We start from the raw sequence: 16,075 nt of genomic DNA on the forward strand, positions 1-16,075 counted from the left end.
GCAGCTGCAGAGAAATGAGGCACCGGTTTTTCATGTTTCCAAAAGCACATAGGTTGACATCTAAACAGTTAGCACTATGTCCCTTCAATTAAATGCAATTGGAAAGCTTCAGGGAGCACTGGTCGATCTGCATATAATATGAGGTATAGTCAAATGATGATGAAGAAATTGGAGTTGTCAGCAGGTCTGTAACTCACCGAAGATAATTTTAGAAGAGCAGAATCACTTTATTTCCTGCTAAAGATTTTTGTTTTCCATTTTTTCTCTCAGACTCAGGCTTGTGGCCTTTTCTGATTGACACTGTAAATGCATTTGGAAAAGGCAAGGTCATTTCTGCATATGTGTGTACAGAATTTTCCAAACAAAGCTAGGAAATTTAAGCTGCCTATTGGGCTGGCTTCAAAGGGACTCTATTTTTCTCATGATTATTCACAAATGAAAGTCATTAAAAAGGTGTTACCATTTTCTGGGGGAAAAGGTGGGAGATGTTGCTTAGTGAAAGTAAACTTCAACTAAATTATGTTCACATGCACCCTGAAAGTAGAGAAGTTTTTACCATTCATGTTTAATTTAGTTCAGTAAAGTGGAGACACTTATTTTCTAGAGTTTGGCTGAAAATAGTAAGCACACCTACTCTGGCTCTCCTAAATTTTCTCCTGTCCCTGAAGCTATGCAATAATGTAACCACATTTATAATAATTTACAATAATGTAGCCACATTTATAATAATGTAGCCAATGCCTGAAAATGAATTTGTTGGCATTTCAAGGACAAATACTTTCTTGGCTACAAGCACTGAACTTCCAATCCAAAACTGGGGAAAAAGTCTAGACTTTTTGACATCTTGGTTTTTATTTCTTTTTGACATCTCAAAAAGTGACATCTTAGGTGACACCTTAGGAATCACCCTGCTGGCTTCTCTGATTCCACCTGGGCATCAAAGGCTGCAAACAGTAATGTCACAGCACTAAGCTTCTAATTTTCTCCAAGAGCTCAGACTGCATTTCTCAGTTGGGAAATGATATTTCTCTGCATTCACAGCGATAGATAGGGAAGTTATACCTCTGAAGGGCAAATGACTCAGCATTAAGTCATTGAGTCATTGGTCTTCTGGAGAAAGAATTCTAGAAGCTCTCACTCTCAGAGTCTGTGTCTGGGAGGAACCACCAAGATCCTCTGCCCCAGGCTGATTTTGTCCCCATCTTGCAGATGAGACCATTGATGCCCAGAGGTGTGAAATGATTTGTTGAAGGTCACAAGACTATTCATTACCAGTATTTTCATAATGCTTAAGTCATGTTTCCCCAAGCTCAGCAAATACATGGAAATGACAATTCTAGAATTCATACCACTATCAAGCACGTTTCATTTAAATGGCAGATTATCCTGCAGCAATCTGTACCCTTATCTTATTGATCTCCAGTCTTCACAGGAAATGAGAGAGACAGCATCACAACAACTATGAAATCACATCCACAGTTTCTGTAGATCACAACGCCCCCCACTATACTCTCTCCTTCACTTCGATAATCTACTGATGGATGAGGTAGGCATGCAATGTAGTTTGCAGACCAGACTTGACAAAGATTGAAAGCATCTGTCAAGAGAACCTGGTCCTCCTGTTTTGCCATCTAGGACATCTGCCAGTTTTTGCTCTGTTAATTGGCTCCTGTGCAGGCAGCTATTTTAGCAACAGTTCCGTGGGTCTTCTGTGGCACATCTTGATTTAAAGTGAAATGTGGAAAAGCATTTCTCAACTGTTCAAAGCTTCCAGGGTTGCTCAAGTTTAGCTGATTGGACAGAGAGGGAGGCAGCCTTCAAAAGTATTGTGTAGAAATAAAACTAGATTATTCAGCCTCCTCAAATTCAGAGAATAATTCTCGGAGAGATGGTGAGTGAGGAGTCTGATTTCCTTTAAAGAGATACTTTTCCTAAGGTCAGATCGAACTGAAAAGAGAGTTTACAAAAAAAAAAAAAAAAAAAATAGCCCACATGACCTTAAGCATGCAGACTCTGAGTTGACACCACAGTGAGGAATGGAGTGCTATTAAAATATACTGAACAGTTTAATGACTCCACTAGCAGTATGCCAAAAAGAAAAAGAAAAAAAAAGATTTAAGCTCTGAATAATTCTGGGAAGGAGGATTTTGCCAAGGAGACTTTAATGTCAAGAATATATGTGAAGCTAAAATAAGGTGCTCACGCGCATCCCAGAGCCGTGGGTGGGATGTATATATGATCAAATGAAATTATTTCACTTCCACTTGTGGAAAAATCTGATGGGAGAAATTGACTAGAAAACATTAAGTCATATTTCACTTGGATTATGCTCATAAGTGCCAAACTCCAGACCTGTCAAAATAAGCCCCACCAGTGCTTCCCGGCCGAGGTGCTAGACAAAGGCTGTGACAGGCAAAAACGATAAAGAGCTTAGCGAAACATCGAGCCTGGAAAAGCCACAGGAACCCAGCTCCCAAAGAAACAGCAGGTTCAGGTAGTTAAGAAGGGGAAGACTTGTTCTTGAGATGTGAGGAATGGAGCCCAGAGTGGCCCAAGTGTTGAATACAGAGCAAGAGGTCTCAGAAAGCCTCAAGGACGTGTGTGTTCCAGGGACCAGCTCTCAGAGGCTGGAAGTGAGGGGTCCATGGCTTTTTAACACAACTTGTTTTCTATCAGAGCCAGTATTCCTTTGTTTGGCCTTGTTCTGGAGGGCCAACAGTGTGCCCTTTCCACAAATCATTTGTTGATGGAATAGGAAATGCACTTGCCTGCTGCCAGCACACTCATCTGCAAACCAAGGCTATCTGCAGAAGAGGTACAAAGCACCAATGCCTGAAAATGAATTTGTTGGCATTTCAAGGACAGACACTTTCTTGGCTACAAGCACTGAACCTCCAATCCAAAACTGGGGAAAAAGTCTAGGCTTAATTAAGTATTTTATTTTCTTCTTCTATTGTAGTGAGAAGATTCATGCATAACCCTGCTACTTTTGTCCCTTCTGCTTGCCTGTCTACTCACTGCCTCCAAGCCACGGCCTGGGGCCACCGATGCCTGTGTTCACTGGGTTCAGGTGCTGGCCAGTGGGAAGGAGGACTGGGAACGGTAGGGAGGGAAGGCGTTTCCTTCCAGGCTGGCATGAATAACTGGGGAGTTCGTGTTGGCCAATACTTAACGCAGTGCGTGGACTCAATAGAACATTTGTTTTGTGCATCTCCCAGGTGATGACGAGGGTGGGTGAAGTCAGCTCAGGTTCCATGCACATGCCCAAGCGGGTGACAAGGACCTGGGAGAGCTGATGGTGCTCAGCCTAGCACTGGTACTGCCCCAGGGTCTAGATGAATTCTGGCTTGGACAGAATCTGCATCTCATGCCTCTCGGTTCTCTCCCAGAACGTCATTCTGGAATCCTGTGATCTTTGCTCCCTGGAGAAAGTAAAAATGAAGCAGGGAGGGAAATAATTTGACCTAATGAAAACGGAAGTAGACATGTTAAGAGACAATAGTTATAAAAAATGTATTAAACATCAGACAAAAAACTGTGCCAGGTACTTTACATGTAATACCCTGACCTTTCTTCTCAATGACTCACAGCTCTCCTTCCCACTGGTCAGCACCAGAGCCCAGAGGACAGAGACATCACAGGCCAACAGGTAGACAATGCTGTTAGCCCCGTTTTACAGATGAAGAAAATGAGGTTTATAGAAGTTAACTAACTTGCCCAAGGTCACACATCACTATGACGAGGCAATGGCAAGATACAAATCTCAACCACTGGCATTAAGCCCAAGACTTAAATCGTTCTCCTCTTATGTCTCATATGGAATTCTCCACCTACCCTCTGTGGCTTATGCAGGAAAACAGCTGAAAAACAGCAGAAAAACAGCAGAATGACAATAGCTGTAGGAGGGATTTAATTTCAGCTCTGCTACTAATTATTTATATAAGCTTAATGATGTCATTAAACTCGTAAGAATTACTTTGTTTATCTGTAAAATGGTAATAAGGCTCCATGTTCTGTTATTGCCATAGAATTGTATTGAGGCAATTCATGTGAAGATGGTTGGAACAAAAGCAAGGTCTTCTAGATGCGTCATGATTAAGGTGGTTGCTATAGGAGGTGTTGTGGTGTAAGAAAAAGCACATTGGCTGTGGCCTGGGCCAGGGTTTAAAATCAGTCACATTAGTGGAATCTTTCTGACTCTCAAGCCTCTCATCTATAAAAGGAGGATTCTGGTCGGGTGTGGTGGCTCATGCTTGTAATCCCAGCACTTCAGGAGGCCGAGGTGAGCAGACCACGAGGTCAAGAGATCAAGACCATCCTGGCCAACATTGTGAAACCATGTCTCTATTAAAAATACAAAAATTAGTGGGGCATGGTGGCATGCACCTGTAGTCAGTCCCAGCTACTCAAGAGGCTGAGGCAGGAGAATCACTTGAACCTGGGAGGCAGAGGTTGCAGTGAGCTGAGATCATGCCACTGCACTCCAGCCTAGCAACAGAGCAAGACTCTGTCTCAAAAGAAAAAAAAAAAAAGGTGGGCGGTGGGGCGGGGGGCATTCTGTAACCTACTGGAGAGTTTGGGCATGAGAAACCCACGTGTTGGTGGAATCCCAGTGCAGTGGCTATCAGTGTGTCTGACTCATGCAAGAGCTCCCCTTACCGGCAGGAGAAAGAGATGGAGCTGCTGAAGACACAGTAAATGAGGGGATTGATGGCACTATTCAATGCTGGCAGGTTCTGAATGATCACAGAGGCATAGAAACGCTCCTGGGTGTCTGGAAGGAGGTTGAAATTGTCCAAAATGTCAAAGAGAAAGTATGGACTCCAACAGCAGATGAAGGCTGGGGGAGAAGAGAGCCATTAGCACCACAGCAGGCAGCAGGTCTTTTTGGTTGGTCCTGACTGGACTTTTACCTGGGAGGTTATTTGGGATCTGGGATTTCTCAGAAAAAATTGGGGTTAGATGCTGTTTAGAGCATTGATGTCATATTCACTTGAACACATACACACATGCATATGGACACATCTTACAGTCATGTTCCTAAGACTGAGCAAAGGTCATAGAGCTTCCCATTGGTAAAATATTCTGCTGTTGTGGATTCTTTATAGAAACCTCAGGAACAGGTGACAATGACCATAGCCTCTCATGTAACACAGGGATCAGGAAAAAACAGCAAAATACTTTGAAAACTCTCTAGGTAGGAAAAGACAGAAGGACAAGCATTTTTGACCACATAGTGACTACTGGTTTTAGGTTATGGCAAGGAGAAGGGGTGATCACAATATTCTCAAAGCGCAGCCCAGTTTAATTACACTGTTTTCAGTTTTTTTCACCTCTAAGTTGGCCTCTCCAGAAAACATCCACACAATATCCTTCAATAAATCCACTGGTTTATGTGAGACCCTAATTTTGTTTGGCTCTAAATTCTCAGATGGATGAAAGGTAGGGAATCAGAATGTGGTGGTTAATTTTGAGACTTCTTGACTGGGGTGTGGAGTGATTCGGTTAAACACTATTCTGGGTGCATATGAAGAAGATGTTTCTGGATGAGAGTAACATTTGAACTGGTAGAGTAAGAAAAGCAGATTTCCCTCCCCTGCATGCAGGCCCTATCCAATCCGTTGAAGGTTTGGGTTGTGGAAAAAGGTTAAGTGAGAGAAAATTCACTCTGCTTGCCTGTCTTTGAGCTAGGACATTGGTCTTCTCCTTCCTTCATACTTGGAGTCAAACTGAAACGTATACCATCCACTCTCCTCAGACTTGGACTAGAACCTACACCATTGGGTTTCCTGGGTCTCCAGTTGTCAACTGCATAACTTGGGAATTCTCAGCCTCAGTAATCACCTGAGCCAATTCCTTCTAATAAACCTCTCTCTTTCATTTTTTCTGGAGGGCACAGACTACTACACAGAGCTAAACTCTCGTAAGTTGACTGGAAATACACGCATCTCTCATTTTCTCACCACGTGTCCTCCACTCTCCTTCTCCCATTTTCTCATCCATAGAATTTTTTCTCAGAGTAGAAGTTTGGCTTCCTTGGCTTTCTGCATGCAGGGACAAGCTTTCCTCCACAACTCTGTAATGCGAATTCTGTAACTTGTTGGGGAATTTTGGAATAATAAACTGACTCATGGTTCCCCTCTTGATCCCAGACCTTGGCAATGTATTGAAGAAGAGCAATTCAAACACAAAGCCCACTGAGTGTTCTGGATCCTGGTTAATTAACTCAAACATTGGCCCTGAAAAGTGTCTGGGGCACTAAGGGGGCAAATGGCCTTGTGTGCTTCTGTGTTTGCATGTGTGTGTATGTGAGCGTGGGGGATTCTAGTTGTCACAGGGATGCCAGTCCTCTGGCATGCTACAGGCAGCTCAGCCAGCAAAGATTTGTATCTACGGTGAATGCCCAACTAGACGTTCATGTGGGGAGAACCCTCTGTATAGTTAGCCCAGTCTAGAAACCTGACTTTGTTTTACACATAAACACAGATATTTTAAAGAATTTTCTAGAAATGCAATTCTGTTGCAAATGGAAGAAAGATTGCTTTGTTTAATTCAAAAGTTTACAAGGATTTTTTTTTTTTTTTTTTTTTTTGCAGCTCAGAAAATCAAGTCGCTGACAGCAATACTGCTTACATTTTTTTTATATCTCCATGAAAATGCACCTGTATTGGTTTTCATTCGTAGCTGTTACTATGTCAAGGTGTAGGTATCGCTACTTCATTCCTCTTCTAGTGTAGCTATGCTTACATTTTTACATATTAAAATTAGAATAAATTTTAATTAACAAAATAGTATTGTTTTATTATAGATTATATTCTTATTCTTCCTTTATATTACCTTTATATTATTTTGGGGGCAACATTTTTCTTTTTTTTTTTTCTTGAGACAGGGTCTCGATCTGTCACCCAGGCTGGAGCTCAGTGGTGCAATCTCACCTCACTGCAACCTCTGCTTTCCCGATTCAAGCGATTCTCCTGCCTCAGCCTCCCGAGTAGCTGCGACTACAGGCGCATGCCATCATGCCTGGCTAATTTTTGTATTTTCAGTAGAGACAGGGTTTCACCATATTGGTCAGGCTGGTCTCAAACTCCTGACCTTGTGATCCACCTGCCTCAGCCTCCCAAAGTGCTGGGATTATAGGCGTGAGCCACCACACCTGGCCTAATTTTTTTAGTTACCATGGTAGGTAGTATAAGTATACATTTTATTTCAAGATGGGAAAGGGACATTACAAAGTGTTTGCTATAGAAAGGGCCCTTTTGGTCTGACAGGGATGACAACACTTGCTGACCCTCCAGTGGGTGTCCCTGCTTGCTGACTGAAGGCATCCCACAGGGCCTGGGAGTATGGTTGCTGATGACAAAGGGCTATGCTGGCTCTGGGACACACTTGTAACATACATTTTCCAACTCAACATCCAGGGAACGTGCCTCTGTGGTTCTGACTATCTGGGAAGGCAGAGGAATCTTTGATCTACTTCAGAAGCCTCTGAGAAAGTTTTTGAGCCCTGGTGGGTTGTGTACGTTTTATCCCAGTTCTGCCTGCAGTGTTGTTTTGTGCCCACGTCCTGCTGGCTGAGTCGTGCTGCGTGTGGTCTGTTTGGCATTTTGCAGTTGTGTTTTAAAAAGGTGAGAAGACTGTTCTGGTGCTTTGACATGCAGCTAATGGGAGATCTATGCTTCCTCGGGGCTTCCAAGAGTTGACAGAGGGGCAAGTAGTGGGTATTTAAGCTAAATAAAAAAGAAAATAGCACAAATGCTTTCCTTCTTGTGTATTTGTATGCACTCATTCATTCATTTAACAAATGTTAGTTGAGCAGTGTGTGGGGGACCCTATTTTAGGTCTTGGTGAAAATGTAAGTCACACAAAAGCCAAAGTCATTGCCCTCATAAATGTATTACTCCAGCATGGGAGATAGACAATAAGAAAATCAATCCATATCCTATCGTGCCGGGTAGAACCAAGAAGAAAAATAAGGCAGAGTAAAGGCTAGAGAAAGGATATAAGACTTGTCAAGGAGCCCTCAGGGAGGTGGCATTATTGGGGAACAAATGAGGTTTGGAAGTAAGCCAGGTCACCACTGGAGAGCAGCATATTTCAGACAGGCAATAGTGCAAGGTGACTTTATGGGGCTCAAGCATAGAGAGAAAGGAAAAGGAAAGGGCAAAAGACAGGAGGGTGGAAGGGCAGGTAAGGTGCCATAAAGGAGGAATTTGTAGTGACCCTAACATTAAATATTCAGAAGAGATGGAAAGCCACTTCTGCCTTCTTTTTGCTTATGAACTCCAGCCTGGGGGAAGAGTGTGTCTTAAAGGAAGTGACTGAGTTAGCAGGTGATGTGAGCATCCCCTTCAGCTAGTTAGGTCCTAATCAGATTTTCTCCAAATTATTCAACCCATGGCCTTGGCAGGCAGCTGTATTCATAAGGAGAGGGATTAGGAACCAAATTTCAGCCTTTGAAAGAACCATGGATGGGCTGATGAGTTTCACACATTACTTTCCAATCAGACCAGTGTAGAAGTGCCCATCAACGAATTCCTTTCTGCTGCCAGGTCCAGGAGCAAGCTTGCTTTTGGGATATTCATACCACTTTACAGCTCAGGAAGGGACACTGCTTACCAAGAATGATGACGATGCTATACTTGATAGCCTTGAGTTTTGCCTTTGAGATGAGTCCTCGGTTGTAGTGGCTGCACAGTTTCCCATCTGTAGATACAAGAGGGTAATGGTAAGATGAAGTGTTCAAGATGTGACAGTGTCTGTTTCTGCCAATGGGAACATTAAAGGTTAGACTCCAGTTCTCCAGTTTTCGCTTATATCCTATGCACTTATGCCCAGATGGCCTCCTTGGAAATTCTTAGATTAAAGATAGTTCTGGGCTGCTTTCTAGAGAATGCTCAGTTTACACCTTAATATTATATGCAAATGCTATGGAATACTCAGACTCTCTCAAGAAACGTGGTCAGATGGCCTGAGCTAGCTGAAGCTGGAATTAGAGCATGTCACCATGCAGGAACTGAGCCCTTCCCTGGGGAGCACTATTCTCTGAGCCCTGGCTATGCTGAGACACCCATGCGGCCACTTTAGCAACCTGGGCAAAATTATTTTCTAAAATGGTTGCTCCAGACAAACACATTTGTCAAAAAAAAAAAAAAAAAAAAAAAAAACTCTCAAGAAAAGCTCAATTCAGTGTTTACAAGATTTTCTAAAATAGCAGCTTGGATGTACATTTTTTCATATGTGGGCTGCTGTCTGATGCTGAACACTGAGGGGTGAATATAACAATCTACTAGAATACAAGCTTGATGAGAATAGGGTCTTTGTTTCCTGCACTCCTGTAGCCTATACACATATGAATGACTAATACAAACATGTTGAATGAATCAATAACCAATAACCACCTCTCATTAGTTAAGTCGCAGTACAACAAGGGGATAGAATTAGGCTAGGCAGGATCCAATGCCATAGGCCTTAGTTAAAGGAGTGGTTACTGTAAATTTGGGGATAAAAATGTCAGATGCAGTGTCCTTTTCCTCATGGAAGAGTTTGTACTGTCAGGGCTTCCACCAGCCCATATGCCACCTTTGTGAAAATTCAGAAATAGGACCCTTCCTCTGATCAGCACAGGCCTGCCTAGGGCACATATTCAGTGAGGGAAATACGAAGAGGATGGCAGTTCTGCACACCTCTCAGCCAGGAGCCACCCAGTGAGGCTCAATGGGCACAACCCCAGTGGTGGCCTTGGTCAGAGGCCCACCCAGTGCATCCACGTCACACGGAGGAGGGTAGCTGTGCACTAGAAAGGCAGTCTGCTGTGCTCCATTGTCCTCACTGCACTGGACAGCTCTCACATTTGAAATTTATTTTAATGCCCATGGAAACCAGTCAGATGTTTACATATTTGCAATATTCATTCAATCCCACCTCCAATCTGATCTCACCCAACCCCACAAGCATAGCATATCTGCTAAGAGATAAGGATGACTGGAAGGGCTGAAATAGAGTTTTTGTTCTCTAAGAATTTTCAATCCGGTGTGTAAGACCACATACTCTCCATAAAACTGGTTGAGATGAGAGAGATGCTGCTGTGGTTTGAATGTCTCTGCCAAAACTCATACTTAAATTTAATTGTCATTGTAACAGTATTGGGAGGTAGAGCCCGTGAGAGGTGATTAGGCCACCAGGGCTTGGCCCTCACGAATGGATTAGTGCTGTTATTGTGGAAGTGGGCTTCTCATGAAATGGACGAGCTTGGCTTGACTTTCTATCTCTTGTGTGCTCGCTTTCACCCTCTGTCTTCTGCCATGGGGTGACCCTTGCCAGTTGCAGGCACCCTGCTCTTGAATTTCCCAGCCTCTAGAACCATAAGCCAAATAAATCTCTTTAAAAAACAAATAAATTTCCCAGCCTGTGGTATTCTGTTATAGCATCAGCAAATGGACTAAGACAGAGTGAAACCAACTGTGGACAGAGGAGAGACCCATCCGTCCACCACTGTGCTGGTGAGGCTGTGTGGGAGAGGCAGAGAGCGTCAAGTGAACTCAAATGACATAAGAAGGATTCCAAAACAAAGGCAGGGTGCAGTGTGGGATGGGGAGAGGTGGGAAGCAGAGAGTGAACATCCTCAGCCAAGACATGGAACAAGAAAATGTAGGATGCGTTTTCACCACAGTGAGTCATATTGCTTGGCTGTAGCCTGCAAATGTGTGGGGTTTGAGAGTGGAGAAGAGAACTGAAGACAAACTGGGGAGGCCTTGAATGTCTTTGTGAGGAGTTTGGGCTGAACTCCTGAGGTGGCAGCAGGCCATTGAAGCTTCTGAGTGTTTGTACAGTGTGAACATTTACTCACTGCAGAGGACGAATGATTTTCAAGAGTAACAGGAATAGGGGCTCTTTAGGTACAAATAACTAAAATGCTTATTATAATTAATTCATATTTCTTAAAGCATACCCTCCTAAATACTATTAGGGTCTTCAAGTTATTCTGTGCATTTCCTGGGATCATGAAACCTCAGTCTTGTAAGAAAGCAAATGCTTCAGAGCATTTAGAGCAGTGATTCTCCACTAGGGTGATCTTGCTTTACAGGGAACTTTGGGCAATTGACACATTTTTGGTTATCACCATTGTGTGTGCATGTGTGCTACTGGCGTCTAGTGGGCAGAAGCCAGGAATGTTGCTAAACATCCTTCAATGCACAGAGCAGCCCCCACAACAAAGAATTATCCAGTCCAAAATGCCAAAGGTGTCAAGAAACCTTGATTTCTAGGATGGGATCTTGGGAAGGACACAGGCTGTAAGACCGGACTGGAATGCATCTTCCGTCTCTACCAATTACTCACTGTGTAACCTTAGGCAAATTGTCTAAAGTTCCAGCTTCAGTTTCTCCATTTAAAAATCGAGGCGTAGAACACCTCATTCACAGAGTTACTTTGAAGATTAACATAAAATAATATATTCAAGGAGCCAAGCCCCATGCCGGGGATGTCGGATGTGCTATCAGTTGAGATGAATGCAGTTTTAACAGTATTTCAGGTGGAAGGTGAGCCAACTTTATGGAAGTGAACAGAAGGTATTACGACATTTGATTGTCTATTATGCGAGGTTGTTATCTGTGTAAGAATTATGTAAAGCAGAAAATGATCAGGGTGAGATTATTCCCATGGGGGGCAAGTAAAGAAGACAGCAGACCAAATTATATTCTTTCAAAATGTCCCCACTGGCTGTTCCTAGGCAACAGCTGGCCCCTAAACAGTATGACTCTGCAGACTAAGTTGGTCTTTCAGCAAAGTTTTCGGGAATGACATTTGTGCTCTCAAATCTCTTTAAAATGGAAACTCGCAGTGCTTTCCACAGGGCAACGGGGTGACAATATAATCAACTACCTGTCCAGAGATCAGTGAAAAGCATCTTTAATCTGACCATTCCAGGAAATGCAAAGCCTCTAGCTTCTAAAGATGGCTCTTCAGAGAGAGCTGAGCTACAAAATGCCGGTAATTCTCCTTTATTGGGAGATAAAAGGATTATTTCTACTCAGGCCTTGGCGCTGAGCTGCAGTGAAAAGCAGTTCAATCCCGCTGTCACTGTGCATTAATAACTGGGGTAGCCTGAAGTTGGCAGGTCCATTTGATTTGGGACTGGAAGAAGCACACCGATGTGGACTGTTTCAGTTCCAGGGTACATCCCTAATGGGGGCCTATGCTGAAAATTTAGTCTCCAAATGGCCATTTCTGGCTCTTGACCTTCCCAAGGCCACAGGCCTCTTACAGAGCTGCTGGGAACCCATGCTTCATATAGGCTGAGCACCTGAAGTGGGAGGAATTGGTACCTTGGGATTTCAAATGGAAGTAAAATTGGTTTCTAGGAAGTGGTGGGGGGAATTCATCTGTGGACCCATAATGAGTGCAGGTGATTTCTTTACAAACAAGGAAGTCTAACTGGCAATATTTTTAAATAAATGTGCTTACTAAGGTAGAAATTTGTGTATGTTAGGTTGATTTTTAAAAACTTCAATGTATTTTTAGCAGTTTTTCCTGATTTCTAAAAGTTTTAAAATTTGAAATTCATTTTGAGCAGTAACATTCTCTTTACAAATAGAGCGTGAATACTGCCTGAAATCACCAGTTCAGTATTTTAAGTGTATTAGGTCTCATCTGCTTAGCTGCAGGACTGTAGTCCGTTTCTTTCCAGGGTATTTTAGTTCCTCTAGTTTTTCTGGTAGACCCAAGGAGGCATCTCAGAGTGTTCCAGGATCCACCCGGGCTACTGCCTGTGCCTCTGCGGTGACGCTGTCTGGATCCTGCTTTCTAGGTTCACTGCAGCTGCCCTGGGCTGCCCCAGGCCCCTTCACCCAGACCTCCTCTTTGCCAGTGACTGCCTCTTGAGGGGCTGCGGCTGGACACCAGATGCTCCACAGCCACAGTCATTTCTAAGCCACGTTGTGAGTCGTCTTTGTTATTGCTCTTGACCTTGGGCAGTTGCTTTGCTTTTCCGCTCCACCTTTCAGGAACTCAGTTCTGTTCCAGGGCTGTGGACTATTTAGCACCACTGCCCTTCCCTGGGATACTTGCTATCCAAGTTCTTCTGCCAGGAAACAAGGAAATGGCCTCACTCTTCTGTGCTGTGCTATTCCAGGGGGCTACACCAGACTTGCTTGAACTCCCAGGGATGTCAGCTTCTTTAGCCCTCCCACACACAATGTTTTCCTCCCTAGATGCTGACGAGTGGCCAGAGTGGTTAGGTGGGAATGCTATTCTGTGGCCCAGAGCTTACATTTCCTTTTGACCTTGAGGTGCTCATTGTGCCTGACGCCATATTCTCCAGAATGTTTTCATGTTCAGGAATCTTACTGTCTTTTTATTGTCATCTGAGGTGCTCCCTCTCTCCCCATTCAGTGGGCATGCCTGCATATCTCTGAACCTTCAAGTAGGAAAGCATTTTGAGTTTCTTTTCAGGAGGTTTTTAGTCCAGATCCAACTGTAAATCATAGCTAGGTATGAGAAAATTTCATCTAACTCACCAGATAGCCCTTTCTGTACCTCAGCACCTTGGCTCAGGCAGAAGCAGGAGCCCTGACAGCCTAAAATAGCTATGCAAAGACCAATGTGCTGTTCACCAAACCCATTCCTGTGTCCCCAAGGCACACAACTAGACTTCAATTCCCAGCCTGCCTTCCACCAGTGTGTAGTCATGTGACAAGGATCTAAGGGATGCTGGGAAGAGTCAATGTCTACTATCCCCAAACCTGGCTCAGATACCTCTCCTGAGCAGTCCTCCACCCTCTTTCTTCCCCCATCCCTGCCTGCTGGAGAGAGGTGCTGAGGGGTAACTTAACAGTCCTCTATTAAGCATGGCAGAATCTCCATCTGCTTGAATTTCTGAATGACCCTGTAGAACAATGTCTTTCCCTCTGGTCTTTATTGCCAACTGGATTTTAATTAAGACATAAACTTCTATGTGGTTAAGGCTACTGATATTTTGGGTTTATACAGCTGCTAGTGTTTTCCTTACTAAAGTAGAAATTGGTACCTCATATGCAGTGCTGTCTTAATGAAAACCTAAAACATGTGGCATTGGATTCTGGGGCAGGCAGCAGGTGGCATGGAAACGGAGGTTTCCATTTGTCTATTGTGCCAATACCACACTCTGACTTTACAATGCATTTCAACATTTGGTAAACCAAACTTTCTCTACCTTGTTCTGCATCTCTAGGAATGTCTTGGCTACTGTGGGCTATTGAATTTTCCATGTATATTTTAAAATAGGCTTGTCAAGCTCAATAAAATGTTTCAACTCAATTTTGATTGGGACTTTGTTAACTTGTAGATCAGCTGGGGAGATTCAACATCTTTATAATATTGAGCCTTACTATGCACGAACACGTCATAATCCTCATTTATTTGTTTCTTTATGTTTTTCTGGCACATCTTTTATTAAATGTAATTAATTGTAGAGAAGCCATTTTATTCACAGTTACTGATGAAGAAGCTGATGTGGAGAGCAGTTAATGGACTTCTTTTAGTTTTCTTTAAGCTAGAAAATGAATAGGGCTCTAACCCAATTCCTAATCCGTAGCTTCTTTCTTCACTCCATTGTACCTCATTTAATTAGAAACATGAGATTTGGATATAGCATGGATCATATCTACCAAGCCATAATAGTTAGACATACTTAAAATGAGATAAGTTATATTTTGTTCCATGGGTACACCTGCCTAACAGCTCTCATGCAGTGAATGTTCTATTTTGGAGAAGTAGATCCTCCTGGACATCAATAATATGCTCATTTATGAAAGATAACATACAAGATTGGAAACCCCATCTCCTCTATGTCTTGCGCTCCTCGTTTGTTTATGGGAAAGTCTTTAGATCATTTACAATACAATCTTTTTTCTTTTTCTGTCAGCCTTTAAGGGGGAGAAAATAGACATATTTGTCAGCAAGAAGAGCAGTTCCTGCACTAAGGATGGCTTGAGTTTTTCGGCCAGTGTTTACAAAGCGAGCTTCTGTTCACACTAATCACGGCTAATGTCCCCTTGTTGATGAGCAATAATCCTGGCATGTGGACACAGCTGGAGATCTCATTTACCTGCCAACTCCAGAGCTGCTTAGCTATAATGACAGATGGAAAATCAACTGCGTTTCATTTATGAATAAGATATAGAGAGTATATGAGCTTTTGAGAATACAAGCTGCCCTCATTCCAGGATGAGGTCACTGATGGTAACTAAAAAATAGATATAATGGAGATATAAAATTATATACAAGAATAAAAACTGGTGGCAGCCATTTCCACCTTTGGGAGGGAGTAATGGCATACTGTATATCAGTGGGAAACAGAGCTCTAAGTGGCTTTGTACAATTTCAAGGGCTGGAAGTCAGGGGAGCCCAAGAGTGCAAGGACTGGCTTATGTAGTAGCAGGAGACATGGAACTCTGGAGAGAGCCTGGAGCTCAGCCACCCCTGGGAGAGGCATGCTGAGGAAGGTGGTGGGCAAGGGCGGTGCTGCTGTGGAGGGAACAGGCGAGCTGTGGGAGGTAAGACAGTAAGAGTGAGTGCTCAGAGGGACAGGCAGAGAGGAGTATGTCAGACCCACGGAACTGGCAGAAATCACAAGACAGGGATTTACACCAATCTGATTTGTCTCAAAGTACAGGAAGACCTCGGCTACCTCCACAAAATTGGTCTCCACGCTGCCAGTCATGACTCAGCCTTTAGATTTTAAATATATCAAAACAAAACCTTCAGGAGATGAGGTAGGAATAGCTCTCTGAAGGCAGAGCTCTGGAGGGAGTGCCCTGGAGGGGAAGCCACACTCAAGACCCTGAGTTTGTGTTTTTAATTTTTAGAAAGTCTTGCCTTTATGTGTGCATTCGAATACCGGTTGTGTCACGTGCTACCTGTGAAAACAAGCAAACTGCTTAACCTTTGAGCCTGCTGTCTGTCTGTGAGAGACAGCTAATAACACCTGGAACTGCTGTGTATTAATCCATTTCCTGTTTAGGGAAAAAAAAGTGCATCTCACTGCCAGTGCAGTATTCTCAAACGGGAGATGGGTTAAATGGGTAATGCGCACTGG

General features: G+C 43.3%; 1 protein-coding gene across 3 annotated transcripts in view; it reads right to left on the bottom strand.

The window, feature by feature from the left end:
* Positions 1-255: 255 nt before the first annotated feature.
* NPSR1 (neuropeptide S receptor 1) overlaps positions 256-16,075 on the bottom strand; it is a 179,713-nt gene continuing 163,893 nt past the window's right edge. The window contains exons 7-9 of one of the 3 annotated variants that reach the window (XM_037729121.1): positions 8,620-8,706; positions 4,661-4,840; positions 256-3,669 (exon numbers count right to left, since the gene is read on the bottom strand). In XM_037729121.1, the coding sequence (XP_037585049.1) occupies positions 3,524-3,669; positions 4,661-4,840; positions 8,620-8,706 (413 nt within the window). In that variant the 3' untranslated portion in view covers positions 256-3,523. Of the gene's footprint in view, positions 3,670-4,659; positions 4,841-8,619; positions 8,707-16,075 lie in introns of all 3 variants that reach the window. The other 2 variants (XM_017502228.2, XM_037729120.1) reach the window with 2 other exon arrangements.

Source organism: Cebus imitator, unplaced genomic scaffold (assembly GCF_001604975.1).
Source record: "Cebus imitator isolate Cc_AM_T3 unplaced genomic scaffold, Cebus_imitator-1.0 Scaffold294, whole genome shotgun sequence".
Classification (NCBI taxonomy): domain Eukaryota; kingdom Metazoa; phylum Chordata; class Mammalia; order Primates; family Cebidae; genus Cebus; species Cebus imitator.